The sequence below is a fragment of the Sporothrix brasiliensis genome (genome assembly GCF_000820605.1).
Source record: "Sporothrix brasiliensis 5110 chromosome Unknown Cont20, whole genome shotgun sequence".
NCBI lineage: Eukaryota > Fungi > Ascomycota > Sordariomycetes > Ophiostomatales > Ophiostomataceae > Sporothrix > Sporothrix brasiliensis.
The window spans coordinates 1,034,689-1,053,115 of NW_024467139.1; the positions used below are offsets into that span (position 1 = coordinate 1,034,689).

General features: G+C 60.8%; 5 protein-coding genes across 5 annotated transcripts; 3 read left to right on the forward strand and 2 right to left on the reverse strand.

Moving 5' to 3' along the window:
- Positions 1-1,402: 1,402 nt before the first annotated feature.
- Positions 1,403-1,831, forward strand: SPBR_07976 (BolA protein; the record flags this gene model as incomplete). The annotated part of the gene is made up of 2 exons (XM_040766227.1): positions 1,403-1,450; positions 1,514-1,831. 2 exons carry the CDS (start codon positions 1,403-1,405, stop codon positions 1,829-1,831), a joined length of 366 nt encoding a protein of 121 aa, XP_040616270.1.
- A 251-nt stretch (positions 1,832-2,082) lies between these two features.
- On the reverse strand, positions 2,083-5,451 carry SPBR_06471 (uncharacterized protein; the record flags this gene model as incomplete). Its single annotated transcript, XM_040764727.1, has 1 exon — positions 2,083-5,451. The coding sequence occupies one exon, from the start codon at positions 5,449-5,451 to the stop codon at positions 2,083-2,085; it is 3,369 nt and encodes a 1,122-aa protein (XP_040616271.1).
- A 1,104-nt stretch (positions 5,452-6,555) lies between these two features.
- On the forward strand, positions 6,556-14,850 carry SPBR_06312 (1-phosphatidylinositol-3-phosphate 5-kinase; the record flags this gene model as incomplete). Its single annotated transcript, XM_040764569.1, has 1 exon — positions 6,556-14,850. The coding sequence occupies one exon, from the start codon at positions 6,556-6,558 to the stop codon at positions 14,848-14,850; it is 8,295 nt and encodes a 2,764-aa protein (XP_040616272.1).
- A 429-nt stretch (positions 14,851-15,279) lies between these two features.
- SPBR_07009 (Mitochondrial distribution and morphology protein 12) lies at positions 15,280-17,016 on the forward strand (the record flags this gene model as incomplete). The annotated part of the gene is made up of 1 exon (XM_040765264.1): positions 15,280-17,016. The coding sequence occupies one exon, from the start codon at positions 15,280-15,282 to the stop codon at positions 17,014-17,016; it is 1,737 nt and encodes a 578-aa protein (XP_040616273.1).
- Positions 17,017-17,110: 94 nt separating this feature from the next.
- On the reverse strand, positions 17,111-17,990 carry SPBR_07696 (ESCRT-I complex subunit VPS28; the record flags this gene model as incomplete). The annotated part of the gene is made up of 2 exons (XM_040765950.1): positions 17,111-17,605; positions 17,670-17,990. The coding sequence occupies 2 exons, from the start codon at positions 17,988-17,990 to the stop codon at positions 17,111-17,113; spliced, it is 816 nt and encodes a 271-aa protein (XP_040616274.1).
- Positions 17,991-18,427: the final 437 nt, after the last annotated feature.

Sequence of the window (18,427 nt, forward strand, 5' to 3'; positions counted from 1 at the left end):
AGAGCGAGCGAAAATGGAGAAGGGCGCCGATGTGGTGGGGGCGGACCAAAGTAGGGATGCCGTCTTGAGTGGAGGGGACGCAGACAAGAGGAGCGATGTACACGATGCAGGCAGGAAAGAGGCAGACGGCGAGGACGACGCAAGACGCTGAATGGCAAAAAACACTGAAGAGTGGCCAAGCCGTCGACTCATATAACGCCGCATAACCATAACAAATGCAAAGACGGGGGAAAAAAGACGACAGGGTAAAGAAGTACAAGATAAAAGATAAAATAGGGGGCCAAGCCAATCAAGAATACCGGCTCGAAAGGCCACCCGCTACGACAGGGGGGTGTGCGTGAGGAGAGAGGGGGGCGTGCGGAGAGACCGAGGATCACAGAAGGGGTTGTCCGGGACGTGGAGAGTGGGCAAGACTCTTCTCGATGCGATGTGCTAGGAGTACCGCGTGTGGGTCAACGCTGTACTGGGAAATACAGGAAGTAACAGCGCAGAAAGGGCAATACAGCGAGGAAGGCGCGGCTGTCACACTGGGACGAGGCAAGGCAGGAACAGAGCGTGAGACGGGCAGGGGCAGCCGGTTTGGGGACGGCTCTTTTGGGAAAGTGCAGAGATGGCAGGACAGACCGACCGTACAGAATCAGCAGGAGCGAAGTGCGTTCAGGCAAGAGCGATTGGGGTGCAGTGGTCAGCCGTTTGTGGTGCTCACAATGACAGAGTGGGTTGCAATGGAGCGAAAAGACGGCAATGAGGGCGCGACCAGGTACGGCAAGTCATCGAGGTGCAAAATGATAAAATGCGACGAAAAGAGTCGCAATTGGTCGCTGTGATTGGGCGATACTTGACGTTTGGGTTGGGGGAGTCTTAACCGGAGATCGGAAGGAAGGCGGGCGGTCTGGGGACCTTTCAGGCGAGTTAGTGCCAAGTGGGGAAGTGCCGTCATTGCCATTTGGGGCCAGCTTGCTGGACTGCTTATGCGCGGCATTGGCACGCGAGCTGCTTCCGGCAGGCGCAGACGAGGATGGTAGTGGTATCGATGGAAAACGAAAGGCGAGGCAGGAGCGAAATCGTGGGAGATTGATGTGCTGGAAGGAACATGATGAATCCGGAAGGACCCCGAGGGGGACGGGGAACCGCTTTGGCTCTTGCTGTAAGCCCAGTATGCGCCACATGTTATGCACCGCGGCCTTCGCCGCCGCTAAGAAAAGTTTACCCGTCATGCCACTTTGGCTCTCTGGCTCTCACTACACGACAACAACTCGACGACAAGTGACCACGCAGTGCTACCACCACCGCCGCTATCTGCTTTCGCGACATTGCCGGCATACAATTTGCACCAGACCGCCTTATGCTGACCCGCCGCCTGGCACCCCGCCGCCTGCTCGGCCTCCGCACACAGGCCACCATGGCCCAGCCTCGATCCACGCCGGTTGAGGACTTGATCCGAGAAAGAGTACGTGGACCGAGGCGTGCATGTGCTTCATGTCGCCCACTTGCTAACTGTCACCCGCCACAGCTCGCCCCGTTGAACCCGACACGCCTCGACATCTTCAACGACTCGCAACTGCACGCCCACCATGCGCCCATGCAGGGCAAGGAGCAGACGGGCGAGACGCATTTCCGGCTGGTCATCACGACGGCCGCGTTCGAGGACAAGCGCCAGCCTGCACGTCACCGGATGGTGTATGCGCTCCTGGACGACGAGATGAAGCGGGACGGCGGCATACACGCACTGCAGTTGCGCACCATGACACCTGCGGAGGAGGCGGCGAAAGAGGCGGCCAAGGCCAAGACAGGAGCAGACGCCGTGGGCTGCGGCAAGGACCAGGCATAGGAAGGAGAGGGGGAATACTGACGGCAGGGTTGCTTATGCGTATTGTACGATACGAGTTACGTCACGGCGCATACGACGAGAGTCAAATATAAAGCACACAAAAACACGGTTTCGTCATATAAATGGGACCTGAAAGTAACAATGTCGTAAGACTATAATAATGGCAACGGGTCATAGCTGCCAATGACATGTGCAAATACATGTCCCTGTAATTCCCAGAATGCATTCATAACAATTAATACAAAGGCCTGTTAGGCCGGTCGCGGCCTTTCCTTTTTCAAGAAACTGAGCCAAGAGGGCCGTTTCTTGGTAGCCTCTGCGGTCTTCTTCTTTTTCTTGGGCGGTTGCGCGTCGGCCGCAGCCCGCGCCATCGAGGCCGGCAGCACCCTCTTTGCTGCAATGGCTTCCCGCTCTTTGGCAGCTGCTATCCGCGACACGATACCAACGTCGGATGCCGCAATGGTAGTACGGCGTGCCTCCTTGTTGGCGCGGCTTGGCGCGTTTACTGGCTGGACCGGTGGGCGTCTTGCTTCGGCAGCCGACTTCACACTCAGGAGGGATGTCTCAAAGTAGTCGTCGTTGTCATCGTCATTGTCGCCATCACCGTCGTGTTCATCGTCGTCAGAGTTCATGGCGCCAGCGATGGCGCCCTGAGCGGCATTCTCTATGGTGATACCCTGCTCTGGCGTGTCTGCCGGCCGCAGCGCCTTTTTGGCAGAAGAGACGCCTCTTGTTTTGGTTAAAGGCATCTGACGACCGGAGGTCGCAGCCTCTCGGGGCGTGTTTGCTCGGGACTCTTGGCGGCCTCGCTTGCGGCTTGATGCTGGTCTCGCCGGCGTTTCGAGAATCGGGGTTTCAGGGCCATGGCCGGCGAACTCTTGTGTCGTCGGACTACGTAGTTGCGTGTACTGTACGGGATCAGGAGACCGTAACAAAAACTCCCGTGTGTCCATCCCTTCCGGGACATCTGCGGTTTGGGGCAGTGAGCCTGGGAAGGGCAACTGGTCGTCAAACGAGCCGGCCCAGGACGACTGCGTTGCACCCAGGACAACAGTACGGTGCGGCCGATCTACATCATGTTGCTGGCTCTGGCTCCGGCTCCGGCTGTGGCTTTGGCTTTGGCTTTGGCTTTGGCTCTGGTTCGGGCCGAAATGGTCGCGTAGTAACTTATGACTGTCGGTACTGTTGGAGTTGTCGATGCCATTCAAATTGTCAAGAATCGAGTTGCTTGGCCAACTCGACCCAAGAGGGCTGGGCTGTTGCGCGGCCTCAAAGGGGAAGGGTCGGCCTGGCAGGATGCTCTCACTGGGCTCGGGCTTGTCAGCCGTGTCCGGAGGGGGTGCTGCCGTAGCACCCACGACGCTCACCTCCGTTTCGGCGCGGGCGCTGGAGGCCTTGGCCTGCACGTTTGAATGTTGCGCGTTTGTCTGAAAGGCCTTGACCTCGTCTGGGTATGCCTTGAGGATGGCAGCCACATTGGCTCGAGTGATAACGTTTTTGTCGTGGACCAGCGCAGTCGAGTGCAGATTGTACCACTGCGCCAGGTTTTGTGGCGCGCCCGCGGCCATCGTCTGCACGTATTCGATGTAGTCCAGGAAAGCATGCACGACGTCGTCAAATACATAGCCAGGCAGCGCCTCGGGGCTGATGTGCTGGAGTGAGTAGCAGGCCCGCAAAAAGTCCTCTAGGTCGCCCTTGTAGTCCGGGTATGTCGCCGTAAACGACTCGTACGGCATCATCCACGTCCGCGACGGGGTGGGCGAGGCTGGTTTACTGGACACAGTATGCGATGCCGGCGAATGGCGAGCAGACACAGGTGGCAGAGGAGAAGATGCAATGACGGCGTCTTGGACCGTGGTGGGAACACGCGCGGCCAGTGCTGGTGACTCCACAACATCCACCGCTCTGTGTGCGGTAGAAGTACGAGAGAAGGTTTCGGTCCTCTGGACGGCATTCGGCGTTCCGGTGGGGCTTGTGGACAGCTCACTCGTGCTGAACCGAGGACGATCGATGTTGGCAAGGGGCGGACGTCTTAAAGACGGCTGTCGGTTGGGGTTTCGGCTGATCGTTTCGCCAGGTGCTGGCGCCGGTGGCTTTGTCTGTTGAGGAGCCTTTCGAGGAAAGATGGGTGGTTTCATGAGCCTACTCGTCGGCTGTGGCTTGGCTGCGGCCTTGCCTATGCTCGTTGTTTCAGACACGCCTGTACGACGCTCGTGGTTGTTGGCGTTAAAACAAACTTCTTGCAACGTGGAAGTTGCCATGGCCATGCCGCCTGCAGATTGGTGCTCGTGCGGAACATGCGGATCATGTGGCTCACACAGCTCCTGCGGCACCGGGCGTCGTAGGCTTGATCGTGGTAGCCTCGGCGTCGGGCTGCTGCTGGGCTGATCGCCAACTGACTCTGAGAAGGTGCCGCGACTAGGTGCCCGCAGCATCGGCGCATTCTCTCCATTGAGCATGTCGGGGAGCTCGACGTCGAGGGGCACTGGCGAGCTGCTGCCAAGGTCGGGAGAGCCGCTGTGATAAGGCGCCTGGCCCTGCGCCCATGCCGTTGTCTCAGAAAGCCGAGCTGGGGCGAGATGCGGCGTTTGCTGCTCCTCCGGCTGCTGTTGCTGCTGCAGGAGCTGTTGCTTGACCTCATCTTGTTCGGCGGGCTCTTCTTGGGTAGGCTGGTCATGTTCTCGATTGTCATTGCCGTCGTCGTTGTCGTCGTCGTCGCTGGCAAGTTTGCTGCCCCAATCCGGCGAATACTCCCGCTGAGATATTGGGGGAGAGCTCCGATTCTCTACTGCCACGAACCTCTCTGGCCCCTCCTCTGCCTCTGGCTCGCGCTTTATGTCTGGCTCGGCCTCAGGCTCGGGCTCTGAAGCCGGCACCGGTCCTACCGCACTGTCTGGCTCTGCTAGTGATAGTGGCTGCTGCTCCGTCAAGTTTTGTTCCTGGTTTCTGGCCACCACCACCACGCCATTTGGCACTTCCCTCGGCAATGTCGCAGCAGCAACCTGTGCTAGGGCTACTGAAGACGCAGATACCGGCAGAGCAACGGCCGCCGGAGCAGGAGCCAGTACCTCTTCACCGCCAGCCATTGATGCTGGAAAATCTCTTTCTGGTGCGTCATCTGTCCTTGGTCCTGACGCGTTGCCGGCCGTGCTCCTCCGCAACTGCGGTGTGGCTGGTGGTGCTGGGGATCCTGGAGGCAATGCAACTGCCTGGTCCGGCACCACTGCTTCTTGGTCATTTCCTTGATTCACTGTTTGTGACTGCACAGGGGCTGTTTCGGCCACCTTGGAAGCAACTGCCTCGGATGCAGTATCGTCGGACTGTTGCTCGCGTGGGTCGACCTCTTCTGGCTGGGACGGGGCTTGTAGTTGCTTGTTTTCGGCAGCCTGCTTCTGTAGATACTCCAGCACCTTGTCCGGCACAATTTTGTGTTGTGGACCCGGCCTGCCGTCACTGCCGATCCAGGAACTGTCGTCGTCGAGGAGTTGTCGTTGGCGCCGGGAGATGTTGACTGACAGCCTCTTTAGAACGCCGGTCTTTGTCAGCGGCGGCCAAAGCCCGGGCAGATTCGAGTCTGTCGCGGCACCAGCCCCAGACCCCGTTTGCACGCTGTCCGTCATTGTTATTGTGTCTATGTGACGTTGTGCAGTGGTGTTGGGCCGTCGGATGGTGTTGATTTGACAGTCGCGATCCTGTAAACCGTCGCGTTTTTCGGGATGGTCTTCTTTGCCGAATGTGTATACTGCCTATATAAACTTGTAGAGCTCATGGCGCCCTCAGGTCGAACTTCTTCGTGTCACGGCAGCGAGCAAACGGATGCCGTACCGGACGGCATTGGGAAATGTTGTCTGAGACTCAAAGATTGAGAACAATGTCACTGGATGCTGCGTCTGCTGTTTGACGCGTCTGGCCGCGTTTGGAAAGTGCTCCTCTGTGCTCCTTTTGGCGAAAGGAGCTAATTGGTTCTATAGGTACCTGCAAGGGACAATCCTAAGCTCCAATTAAGCTGCGAAATTGCAGCACTGACCTCCACGCACGGAGGTATCCCAATGTACTTCCGACAGTGACATATCTCTGCCGCAAAAAATACTGGTCGCTCCAGGTACCGTGTCCCAGAGCTGGCTCCTGTCTCCCAGGCTACCGGCGCCACCCCGCGTCGATTTACGTCGGGAAGGCGCCAAGGGCATGCTAAGCAGGCGAGGGAAGGTGCAGTGATGATACCTGCCTGCTGACCCAAAGCTCTCACAACACAGACCTCAACCCAGCATCACAGCATCCTCCCCAAACACCCCAACACAGCTGGCACGGGATCTCGCCTGCTGCACCTTTTCATCCCAGCCATCAACACTGTTTTTGCCACCCCCATCTCGATCTCGTACCACCTCCCCGGCTTCTGCGCTTCTGCTTTCCTTTTGATGCACAGCAGAACAATGTCGTAATGGTCCCTGCGGTCCTCGGGGCACATCCTCGTCGACAGCGTTTGTTGTCTCTTTTTTGCACCACCAAAAGGCGAAAGCCAATCATCGCCAACTTTCCGACACGAACAGCAGCAGCACCGAGACGCCGTTTGGCCGTCTGAGCGCCTCACCTGTCCTGCGTGCGTTCCTAGGGCATGGCAGGCGTGGACGTACTTTGGTAGTGCGTCCCGTCGATAATCCGTCCTCTCGAGATCGACACTACATCGCCACAACAAGAAACCTTCCCCCCGACGAACTGCACGTGTCATGTCGTCCTCCAAGAACCCCCCCGCATCGCCGTCCGTGCTCTCCATTGCCTTCGACCGCCGTTCGCGCCGTGGCTCGGTCGGCAGCATGTCCGTGTCGTCCTACGTCGACAAAGAGCAGCTTGCCCAGGCTCTCGACAAGATCCACACTTCTGCCAGCCAATCCGACGTGCTCACGACGTTCAACGACTTTGGCTCGCCGCCCACCGCCGCACCTGTCGCCGAGGCCAAGGGCTCGGCCGGCGACCTGGTGCAGCAGGGCCTGAGCGGCTTCTACTCGCGATTGAAGGAGGCTGTTGTTGGTGGCAAGGCAGCTTCGCCAGCGACTTCGGATCCGGCGGGCGACGTCAGTGCCGACGGCCTGGAGGCAGAATCATCTGCAAGAGCTGGCACTGCATCGCACTCGCACTCGCACACGCCAGCACACACGCGGTCAAAGTCGTCCGTCTCGAGCCTCCCTCGTGGCGAGCACAGCGGCGGCGGCGTTTCCCACTCTGCCTCCAACGTGAACTCCGCTTTCAGTTCCAACCTCTCGTCCGACCTACCAACGACGGTCACCTCTTCATCGGGCGGCATCGCCTCCGATGGCCACTCGCAGCCGCCCGTTTCTTCCAAGGCCTCGTCCTTGACGACCATGTCCACGCAAAAGTCTTCTCAAAAACCTCCTTCCACCACCGCCCAGGGTCTGCCCAACTTCGGCCGAGCCGAAGCGTCTGCTGCCGTTGTCGACACGTCTGGCGGCACCGGCGTCTTTGACATGCCGCGAGACAACGGCAAACCGACCAGCGCGTATGCAGATGCGGTTTCCACCGGTGCGGCCGGGCTTGGCTCACACATGCATACGTCGGAAGTCGTCCCAACGTCAGCTGCCGGTCCTTCTACAAGCTCACGGCAGGCCCGCGATGACGTCAAGATTCCCGCCGTCATCGACCGCCTGAGTACGTCTGGCGCCCTGGGCGGAAAGCGCTCGCCCTCGGTCGCGACAGACGCCGGCACGGCCGAGACCAATTCCATCAGCACCTCCGCGCACAACTCCGTCTACCATGAGTCCTTTGCCCACGACGAGCGGCCCCAGCAGCTGCAGTCCGGCCAGATGCGCATACCCGGCACGACGACGAACGAGGGCGCGCCGGAGATGGTCAACGCCCGCTTAGAAAACATGCGCAAGCAGATCCAGAGTAAGGAGTTCTGGATGGCCGACGAGACGTGCAAGGAGTGCTTTCGCTGCGGCGACCCGTTCTCGGCCTTCCGCCGCAAGCACCACTGCCGGACCTGCGGCTGGATCTTCGACGGCAAGTGCACATCAACCATATCGGGGCAGAAGTTTGGCGTGCCCGGCAATTTGCGCGTGTGTAAAAATTGCCTGGACATTATCAACCGTCGCTATGATAGCGGCTCCGACGACTCCGACGACCCGCGTTTGACGACCCTCCTCCGGACGAATACGGTACCATCGAGGCCACCGCCGTCGGCGTCGCGGGTAAAAGGCGATGGCGACAACAGCATCCTCGAGCGCATTGACGACGCCGAGGACGACTCGAGGTCGATGACGGCGCCTATGATGGCCATCCCTGCGACACGGCGCAAAGGTGACCCGTCCAACCGGAACTCGGCGATTCTGGAGATCGATGCGCCGCAGCTGAGCCGCCCTGGCTCGTCGCGGTCACTCATATCCCTCAACACGGGCCGGCCACCCTCCTCTGGCCACATTCGCCATCACTCGAAAGCCAACTTCCACTGGACGCACAAGACGCCCGCCGAAGACCGCGTTCCGTTTCGCAAGGACGTCGCCGATGAGATGGGCCGCAAATCCAAACTGCCAGCCTTCCACGACGACAACATCATCGACCCAGAGCTGGCGCCGTACATGTCGGACGAGTCCAGTGGCGATGAGCAGATGAGCATCTTTGCAACTATGGCCGGAAACGAAACCACGTCGTCCAGCTTGGACCCAGACAAGCCCAACTTCGGCCCCTTTTTGAGCGCCGGCCGGAAGCATCGCGCCCGCGGCGAAAAGAGCATCAGCGGCCTCAGCTTCACCAGCCGTGGCCAGGAAAAGGACGACGGCGTACTGACCATGTCGAACCACTCCCGCGTGCAGGGCCGTCACCGCAACATGAGTACCGCCAGTGCCACGGCCGGCCAGCACAATATGCGATCACCACGGTCCAAACCCGGCACGATGTTTAAGGGTCCGTCACTCTCAAGCGAGGGGCTGGGCCTGTTTGACCACCCCAGCAGCTTTGACGGCGGCCCGCCTGCGCGGCCACAGGGCGCGGCACCCCAGACCAAGCCGACAAAGTTGAGCGCCCCAAGTCTCAAGCACGTAAAACGCATGTTTCGGCAGTTGCTGGAGGACGCTTCCATTCCAAACCCAGCCGCCTGGGAAAAGACGCTTATCCCGCTTCTGCGGCGCTGTGCGGACGATGTTGACCCCAATACGCGCGAGGGCGACCGCATGGATATCCGCCACTATGTCAAGCTCAAGAAAATCCCGGGCGGCAAGCCCAGCGACAGCAGCTATGTGTCGGGCGTTATCTTCACCAAAAACCTTGCACTTAAGAGTATGCCGAGGCGCATTGCGCACCCGCGCATCCTCATTGTTTCGTTCCCCATCGAGTACCAGCGCCAGCAGCAGCACCAGTTTATGAGCCTTGAACCCGTCATGTCGCAGGAAAAGGAGTTTCTCAAGATGGTCGTTGCCCGCATCCGCAAGCACCAGCCCGAAGTCGTCTTGGCCCAGCGTAATGTCGCCGGTTTGGCACTGCAGTCACTCGCCGAGGTTGGCATTGCCGTGGCATACAACGTCAAGGCGTCTGTCATTGGCGCCGTGTCACGCTGTGTCGGCACGCCCATCATCTCCTCCATGGACATGCTGTCGCTGCCTATTGTTGTCGGGCGCTGCGCCGAGTTCGAAGTCAAGACGTTTGTCAACAATGACATCCCTGGCCGCAAAAAGACGTATATCTTCTTTTCCGGCTGTGAGAAATTCCTGGGCTGCACGATTGCTCTCCGTGGCGCATCCACTGCGCAGCTGTCCCGGATGAAGCAGATCACCGAGTTCATGGTATACGTTGTGTACAGCCTGAAACTCGAGTCGTGTCTCCTCAGCGACGCTGTTGTGCAGATGCCTCTGCAGCCTGACGCTACGGCTTCCGCTAAACCGGCCACCGCAGGACAATCGACAAATGACACCCAAGCGGCCTCGGCGAGCACCGGAGGCGAGAGTCAGGCCGACCGCAGCCCTGCTGCCTCGACGATGATCTTGACGGACGGCGAGAGCCTGCACACGTCGCAACCCGACGCAGGCAGTCTCTCGATACCAAGCCAATCGGATAGCGCAGCAGCACCCGCACCGACCGCAGGACCGCCCGCCGAAACGGCGACCGATGCAGCTCCCGAACCTGCGGCCGAGGACAAGGAAACGCAGTCTGAGGCGGCCCCGCTCGAAACGTCCACGCCCTCCATACTTTCCCTCCAAGACGCACAGGTGCTGCATTTGCGCACGGCGCACGAAAACGTGCCGGCACCAACATTTTACAGCGACATGGTAGAGAAGTACAAAACCAAGATCCTCTCTGCGTCGCCATTCGTCAAGTTCACCCAGCCATACCTTCTTGTCAAGGCACGTGAGCAAGAGACGCGCCTCCTGTACCTCAAGAAACTGCGTGACCAGGACATTATCGAGGAGGAGCAGGACGACGATCAGGCGACGGCCGACGAAAAGGGCCCGCAGAGGCAGTTCCAGCTGATCAACCCCGAGATGGTGCACGAGATTGGGCGCAAGGCGCCACGGCAGATCATGGAGGTCCTGCATGCCGTCCATGACGCCGAATACGACAAGGCATTCTACGCTTACCAAACAATGACGCGCCAGTGGGAGAACTACATCCAGGGCAACCTCGATCTCTTTGACCCGTATGCACACCAAAACATTGTCGTTCTCTACTCCCTTACATGCACAGAGACCAAGATCCCTTGCCTGGAGCCTGGCCTCATCGGGATCGCCTTCTACGAAGAACTTCCGGACCCAAACGGGCCTATGGACGCCGATTGCACGCTCGGCCAGTATGTGCAAGACTTGTGTGACGGTGCTGAGGAGCTCTGCCACGCCAACGGCTGCGACCGGCACATGTGGCAGCACCACCGCACGTATGTCCATGGCGAGGCCCGCGTCACATTTTTTGTTGAAACCGAGGCGAAACTACCGTCACCACCCGAGCTACCTGAAGGGCACGACCCCATCGGCGAGGACGATGAGGATACCATATATATGTGGAGCTACTGCAAGATCTGCAAACGCGACCTCACGGTAAAGCCGCTGTCGCCAAGCGCCTGGAAGTACTCGTTTGGCAAATACTTGGAGCTGCTCTTCTGGAGCAGGGGCCTGCGCCTGGCGGACGACACGGGCTGCTCGCACGACTGCCAAAAGGACCACATCCGTTACTTCCACTACCGCGGCTCGTCGGTGCGCATCCACTACGACCCCATTGACCTGCTGGAACTGGTCGTCCCGCGCGCACGTATCACGTGGAAGGTCGACCACGACCTCAAGCTGAAGAATGAAATCTTTACCAAGACGCAGGAACGCTGGCTACGGTTCATCATGTCCGTCAAGACGCGCATCAAGAGCATCCGCATCGATAGCGTGCTGCCCGAAAAGGAAAAAGACTGCCGCGCGGAGGTAGAGCGGCTGGCCAAAAAGGCGCACGAGGAGCACATCAAGGTGCTCCGGGGCCTGGAGCGGGCATACATGCAATCCAAGCACTACGAGGTCATTCCTCTCAATGCGACGATCCGCACCATGGCCGAAAAGATTGCCGAATGGGATGCGGCGTTTGCTAAATTTGAGGCGGACTACCTCTCCGACAAGGATGTGCGGCAATTGACTGTGATCCAGCTTAGGAAGATGTTTACGGACACCGAGGCCAAGGAATCGACCGACGGCGGCAGCGCGAGTGCCAGTGCTAGTGTCACGGGCAGCGAGGCCAAGACGCCGTCGACGGCTGCGGCCACGACGCAAAACTCCTTTACTGAGTCGGACGAGAAATCGAGCCCCCCGACATCCCAGCCGACGGACAGCGAGCCCCCTGCGATTGGCGCTCTGGATGCCGCAACAACCACGGGCGGAGCTGCTGAATGCACCGATTCCAGCACCAAGACTTCCGAAGGACAGCCAAAGGGCGAACCAGTTGTTCCTTCGGACCAGGTCGTGTCTCTTGATTTGGCGACACCCATCTCCCCGAGTACGACGAAGGCAGGCCTGGCTGGACCGCCTGCTCCAGTTTCGGCTGGAAACCCAGCTTCGGCTGTGGCACCAACCCCAGAGAGTATGGCTGAGACCACGACGATCGCCGCTGCCGATTCTGTGTCGAGCTTGCCAGTTCCTTCGGCGACTAGCGGGTCGGCCAGTCCGTCCAAGTCCACCCGGTCGGCAGCGCCGCCGCCGCTCATGTCGCAGCAGTCGCTCACGGAAAAGGTGGAGCAGCTACGCCGCGAGTTTCAAGCACAATCAGCAGAAATTAACGAGGCTGCCCAAACCTTTGCCAACAATGGCGGCAGCAACAGTAGTAGCAACAGCGGCAGCAAAAATGCCACCCAGGACGGTCCACCATACCCGCCACAGCTGCAATCCCCGACCAAGTCGCAAGGACGGCCAGTGCCCGAGCCGCGTGGTGCTGGGCAGTCCCGTAGAGCTGGCCCGCTCGTGTCGCCGCCTATGATGCGGGCCAGTACACAGCCGGTGGGTGTTGTGCCCCGGGCCAAGCACAGCAGCAACAAAGCGATTGCCGGGATCGACGGGGCAGGGAGCGGCACAGATACCAGTGTCGCGCCGGCCAAGGTCGAAAAGAAGTTCTCGGACCGCATCGGCCTCACGGCGCTGAAGAATCGCAAGACGGGGTCGTCGGCGATCCCGCGGTTCGTGCAGAAGCGCGATGCCAAGAAGGTGACAAGCCTGACGCAGCATTTTGAGCAGCTGAGTCGCGAGTTTGAGAAGGAGCGCAACCGCGAGCGGAGGCAGCAGGCAGCCAAGATGCAGCACCCGCGGGCGTACGTGCCCAAGTCGTCGGCGCGTGCCACGGTCGAGGTGTACGATAGCGTCGACCAGGCGGTGCAAGAACCCGGTCCTACAGACGACGAGCACCTGTTTGCGTCGCAACACAGCGAGGCGCGGCCGGCAGATTCGAACACGCCGACAGCAGCAACAGCAGCGACTGATGCACGGTCTACAGCTGTCTCGCCTTCCCCAGCAGGACCCGCAGTTGATACGGGGGGCACAGCAACCAAACAACCACCGCCGCATACTGATGATGCTGCCGTCGGAGCCGATTCCAAGGGCAAGGACAGCAAAGACGCCGACCAAGAAGCGTCGCCGACGACCGACGAGAGTGCACTGCCTTCACAGCAGCCATCGGATGAAACGGCCGATGGAGCCACCGAAGGCGAGACGGACGACCGAGAGCACAAAGACAAGAGTGCAGCCGGCTCGGACGACGAAGAGGGCGGCAGCTACGCGGACCAGTCGCTGGAGGACATCCTGCCCGACGTTGAGACGATTGCCGAACACCTGGAGCCGAGCGGGACGGTGCCCGCCGAGCTACAACAGGACAAGAAGTCGAACCTGATGAAGATGCTGAGCAACTTTTGGGCGGAGCGGTCGGCGAGTGGGTGGCCGGAACTCGAGTACCCGCTGCGACCGACGGACCACATCTTTATCGACTCGGACGTCATTGTGCGCGAGGACGAGCCGAGCTCGCTGATTGCGTTTGCGCTGAGCTCGGAGGACTACATTGCGAAGCTCGAGGACATCCGGCGCCAGGGACGGCGCGCGGCACGGAAAGAGCGCCGCAAGGGCAGCGGGGCTGTTCGTCACGGTGACGGCCAAGGCGACGACGAAGGGGACGACGCAGAGGACGAAGGTGAAAGTGGCTCCGACGAGAACGACGACTCCGACGATGAGAGAGAAGGAGGAGGCAGCGCCGGCGGCAGCGATGCCGGAGACGCGAAGCACGACGGCGACAGTCCGCGCGAGTGCGACAGCAGCGACGACAACGAGGGGGGCGGCCTCATGATGAAGGCCACCCAGGGGAGAGCAGTGGCCGGCGAGGCGACTGTGCCAGCAGAAGAAGCAGCAGCCACCACGGCCAAGGAATTGGCCGCCAATGCGGCGCACGTCGAAGCAACCGTCGCAGTGGATGCCGGCAAGAGCCAGAGCGAGCAGCAACAGCTCCTAGCGGCACCCGCCGACGCCTCCGAGACACCGACGCCCACACCCGTCCCGCAGGGCGAAGAACCCTTTGCGAACCCGGTGGCGCACGCGCTCGCGGCACCGCCCATGACCATCGACGAAGAGGAGCTGGAGCGCAGCCTGCTGCGGCCGACGGGGACGCACCTCAAGTACCAGTTCACGGAGGGCTCGGCGCGGATGATGTGCAAGATCTTTTACGCCGAGCAGTTCGACGCGCTGCGGCGCAAATGCGGGGTGGCGGACCGGATCATTGAGTCGCTGTCGCGGTGCCTCAAGTGGGACTCCAAGGGCGGCAAGACGAAGTCGGTGTTCCTCAAGACGCTGGACGACCGGCTGGTGATGAAGTCGCTGTCGCCGGTGGAGACGGCGGCGTTTCTGCGGTTCGCGCCGTCGTACTTCCGGATCATGGCGGAGGCGCTGTTCCACGACCTGCCGTCGGTGATTGCCAAGATGCTGGGGTTCTTCCAGGTGATTGTCAAGAACGCAGCGACGGGCACGGAGATCAAGCTGGACCTGCTGATCATGGAGAACCTCTTTTACGACCGGCAGGAGACGCGCAAGTTCGACCTCAAGGGGTCGATGCGCAACCGCAAGATCCAGTCGACGGGCGAGCAGAACGAGGTGCTGCTGGACGAGAACATGGTCGAGTACATCTACGAGTCGCCGCTGTTTGCGCGCGAGCACGCCAAGAAGCTGCTCTGGGCGTCGGTGTGGAACGACACGCTGTTCCTGGCGCGGCAGAACGTGATGGACTACTCGCTGATGGTGGCGGTGGACGAGTCGCGCAAGGAGCTGGTGGTGGGCATCATCGACTGCATCCGCACGTACACGTGGGACAAGAAGCTGGAGAGCTGGATCAAGGACCGCGGCTTTGCGGGCGGCGGGCGCAACCGGCCGACGGTGACGAGCCCCAAGGAGTACAAGTCGCGGTTCCGCGAGGCCATGGACCGCTACATTCTGCAGGCGCCCAACTGCTGGCACCTGTTTGGCAACATGGGCTACTCGCACCCGTCCCAGGGGCAGCGAGCTCGCTTCGAAGATGAGTAGGGGGAGAGAAGGACGGCGGAAAAGACAATTGGGGGGGGGGGGACAAGGAAACGAGAAGGCGAGGAGGAGGACGACGAAGAGGAGGTGGACGTACTGGCGTTGTGGCCCTTGGCCTACCGGGAAGAATACTATAGACGAGACTGATTAGCGCACAGCGACTTATGAATAATGATGAGACGATCCTTTGCCTTGTGTGCATTGCGATGTGTGGGATTGTCGGCTCATGAAGTCGAGGTGGTCATGGATGAAGACGAGGCTGCACGTGTTAGCGGGATCACGCTAGCCATCACGGCTTCTTACAGGCGCTTGCTACAGTGGACCTTCTAGCGAGATATGGACCCACTTATTTTACAACATCGCTTTAAACCACATGTTGAAGCTCAACCTCTCACAGCTTGCTCCCCAGTTACTTGCTCCCCACGTCCCATCATGTCCATCGACCTCAACTGGGAGACGCTCACGACGGGCCCGGACGGGCAGGAGCTGGCGCACCGGATACGCGACTTCATCCACAGCAAATTCCAGACAGTGCCGCTGCCGCGCTTCATCAAGTCGGTGACGGTGCACGACTTTGAGTTTGGCTCCATCGGGCCGGAGCTTGAGCTCAAGGACATTACGGACCCACTGCCTGACTTTTACGAGGAGGACGGGGAGGACTGCAGCGACGATGAGGACGGCGACGGAGACAGCAACGAGAGCGACGAGAGCGACGACTATGGGCCGCAGTTTAGCGACGACGAACGGCGGCGGCGGCGACGGCGGCGCGACAACGGCCCAGACAGACGGCAGCCGCGACGCGCCGACGACGGCCGTGGCAAGGGTATGCGGCACCACCATGGCCACCGTCATCATCAGCATCGCCACGATTTGAGCGGCAGCTCGCACCAGACGATCACGGGACTCGGCGGCGCAGCCACGCCGGCGACGGCGGGAGCGACTGGCACGCGCGGTGGCGTGCCCGGCGGCACATCCAACCTGCTGCACCACTTTCATAGTCACCTGACCCCGGCCGGGTGGTCGGGGACGCAGACGCCGTTGGCCGCCATGGCAGGCGCGCATCTGGGCGGCAGCGGGCCGCAGGGCGGCCCGGGCGGCAGCGGCTACTTTTACCAGGACCACCACTACGCCTACACCGACAGCAGCATTCGCCAGGACGACGCGACACCACCACCAAGCCACAGCCGCAACCCGTCGCACAGCAGCTCCATCTCGGTGGGCGACTACTACCGCGACAACCTGCGACTCACGCCTGGTGGCGGCGGCGGCGGCGGCGGCGGCGGCATGGCCTCGTCGCCGCCGTCCAATCTGCCGTCGCTGATGCAGCATCCGGCGCTGCGCGAGAAGCACAGTGTGTCGACGCTGGCGCCGACGTCGGCCGGCGGTGCATCACGGCCTGCGACACGCGATGGCATGCAGCAGCAGCAGGCACCACATGTGCTGCAGATGCTGGGCGGCTCGGCGATTGACGACCACGACGACAGCAGCGACGGCGACAACGACATGGACAGGACGCTGCTGCTAGGACAGGCGACGGGCGGTCCTGGTGTCGGCGGGGCGCCAGGGCCGTCTCCGTCGCCACGGTTTCGGCGCGAGCCTCGTGCCGAGGACATGCAGGCCGTGTTCCGCATCCGCTACGCGGGCGATGTCAAGCTGCTGCTGACGGCCGACATCCTGCTCGACTACCCGATGCCGAGCTTTGTGGGCATCCCCGTGCGGCTGAGCATCACCGGTCTGACCTTTGACGGCGTCGGCGTGCTCGCCAACATCCGCAAGCGCGTGCACTTTTGCTTCCTGAGCCCCGAGGACGCGCTGGCGGCTGTCGGCGACGACGAGGCAGAGGAGGGCGATGAGGACGGAGACAAGGGCGACGGCCACGAAGGGAGAGACGAGGGCGACGTTGAGCGGCCGGCGCCCGCCACACCGGGCCGACGACCGACGACCGCCGCCGCAGCTGCAGCATCGCCGGCGCCGTCCCACGGCCTGCCACGCACGAAAATGGGCGGCCTGCTGCAAGAAGTGCGCGTCGAGAGCGAGATTGGGCAGCGCGAGAGCGGCAAGCAGAGCCTTAAAAACGTCGGAAAGGTCGAGCGCTTCGTGCTGGAGCAGGTGCGGCGCATCTTTGAAGAGGAGTTTGTGTATCCCAGCTTCTGGACATTTCTTGTTTGAGGGTAGGTTTCTTTTTTGTAAAAATAAAATAAAATAAAATAAAAATAAGGAAACGTAATTGTACATTAAGACGCTCATCACCACCCCTCCATCACTACGTCAACGTGCTCTTGAACCCCTGGTACGCCGAGTTGATGTCCAGCTCCAGCTCGCGCGCCTGGCCCTCGTCCAGCACGTCCGTCGCCTTCATCTGGTTCAGCGTGATCAGCCACTGCACAATCTTGCCGCGGTTCTCAAAGTCGCGGTCCGTCACCTTGTTGACGGCATGGATCACGTCGGTCAGCAGCGGGTGCAGCTGGTCTTTGGCGAGCAGGCCCAGCCGCAGCGCGTCCAGAAACGTGATAAAGTCCTGTGTCGCTTCTAGAATCAGCGCGCCGCCGGGAGCATTACCACCGCCGCCGCCGCCGCCGCCGCCACCCAAACCACCACTTGAGAGCCCACCGCCACCAAGCCCGGTGCCGCCGTCGCCGTTGCCGTGGCCGTTTCCGTTGCCACCTCCACCGCCTCCACCGCCGCCGCCGCTACCGGCAATCAGTGCCGTTGACGGCATGCCGGCGCGTATCCGTTCGGTAGCGCGGGGGACTTCGAGCTGCGCAGGTCAGTGTCTGTGGATGTGGTGTGGAAATGGAGATGGAGACGAGGCTGCCACGTACATCCCACTCTTGTTTGAATTCGTCTAGGCTGCCATAGGCCGCCGCCACAGCCTCGTCCTTGAGGATCGAGTTGTACTGCTTGAGCGAGCGCTCGCAGATCTCCGTGTAGTCCGCCTCGGGCACCGCGTCCTTGAGAAACGCCTTTTCCAGCTCGTCAATGGTCACGATGATGCTGAAAATCTCCGCCAGCGACTCTTGCATGTCGCGCTCCGCCCGCGTCTCCGCCAGCTTGACCTCCTCGTCGAGGTTGATCGTCGCCGACGGCGTCGTGTTCGGCACGTAGCTCGGCGGCAGCGGTGCGTACGACTGCCGCGGAATCATGGTCGGCGATCGTCTGCGGGCAAGCTTGGTGAGGTCGGCATGGCCCGTCGATGGCCGTGTGGGAGGATGGGGGAGCGTGGGAGAGAGCGCCGTTGATTCGACTTGAGTGATGGATATATAGGTCGACAGGCAGCAGGCAAGGCTGTCGTCTATCTGTTTCTGTCTACGTAATTGCAGTACAGTGGGCCGTAGCTTCCCTAGAGCACTCGCAGCACCTTCTCTTCAGTGCATTCGCCGACCCCACCAAGACCACCTGACTGGCGGCAGAATTGACTGCCGCCTCACCGCCTTTCCCAACCAGACTATCGTCCGCGGTAGCGCCTTCCCGATAAGACTGTCCGATAACAACTTTTTTTTTTTGAGCATAGCGACCATTTGGGCAAGAGAGGATTTTAGACGGCCGTTTCTGGGAAACTGCAACCAACACCAAACATCCA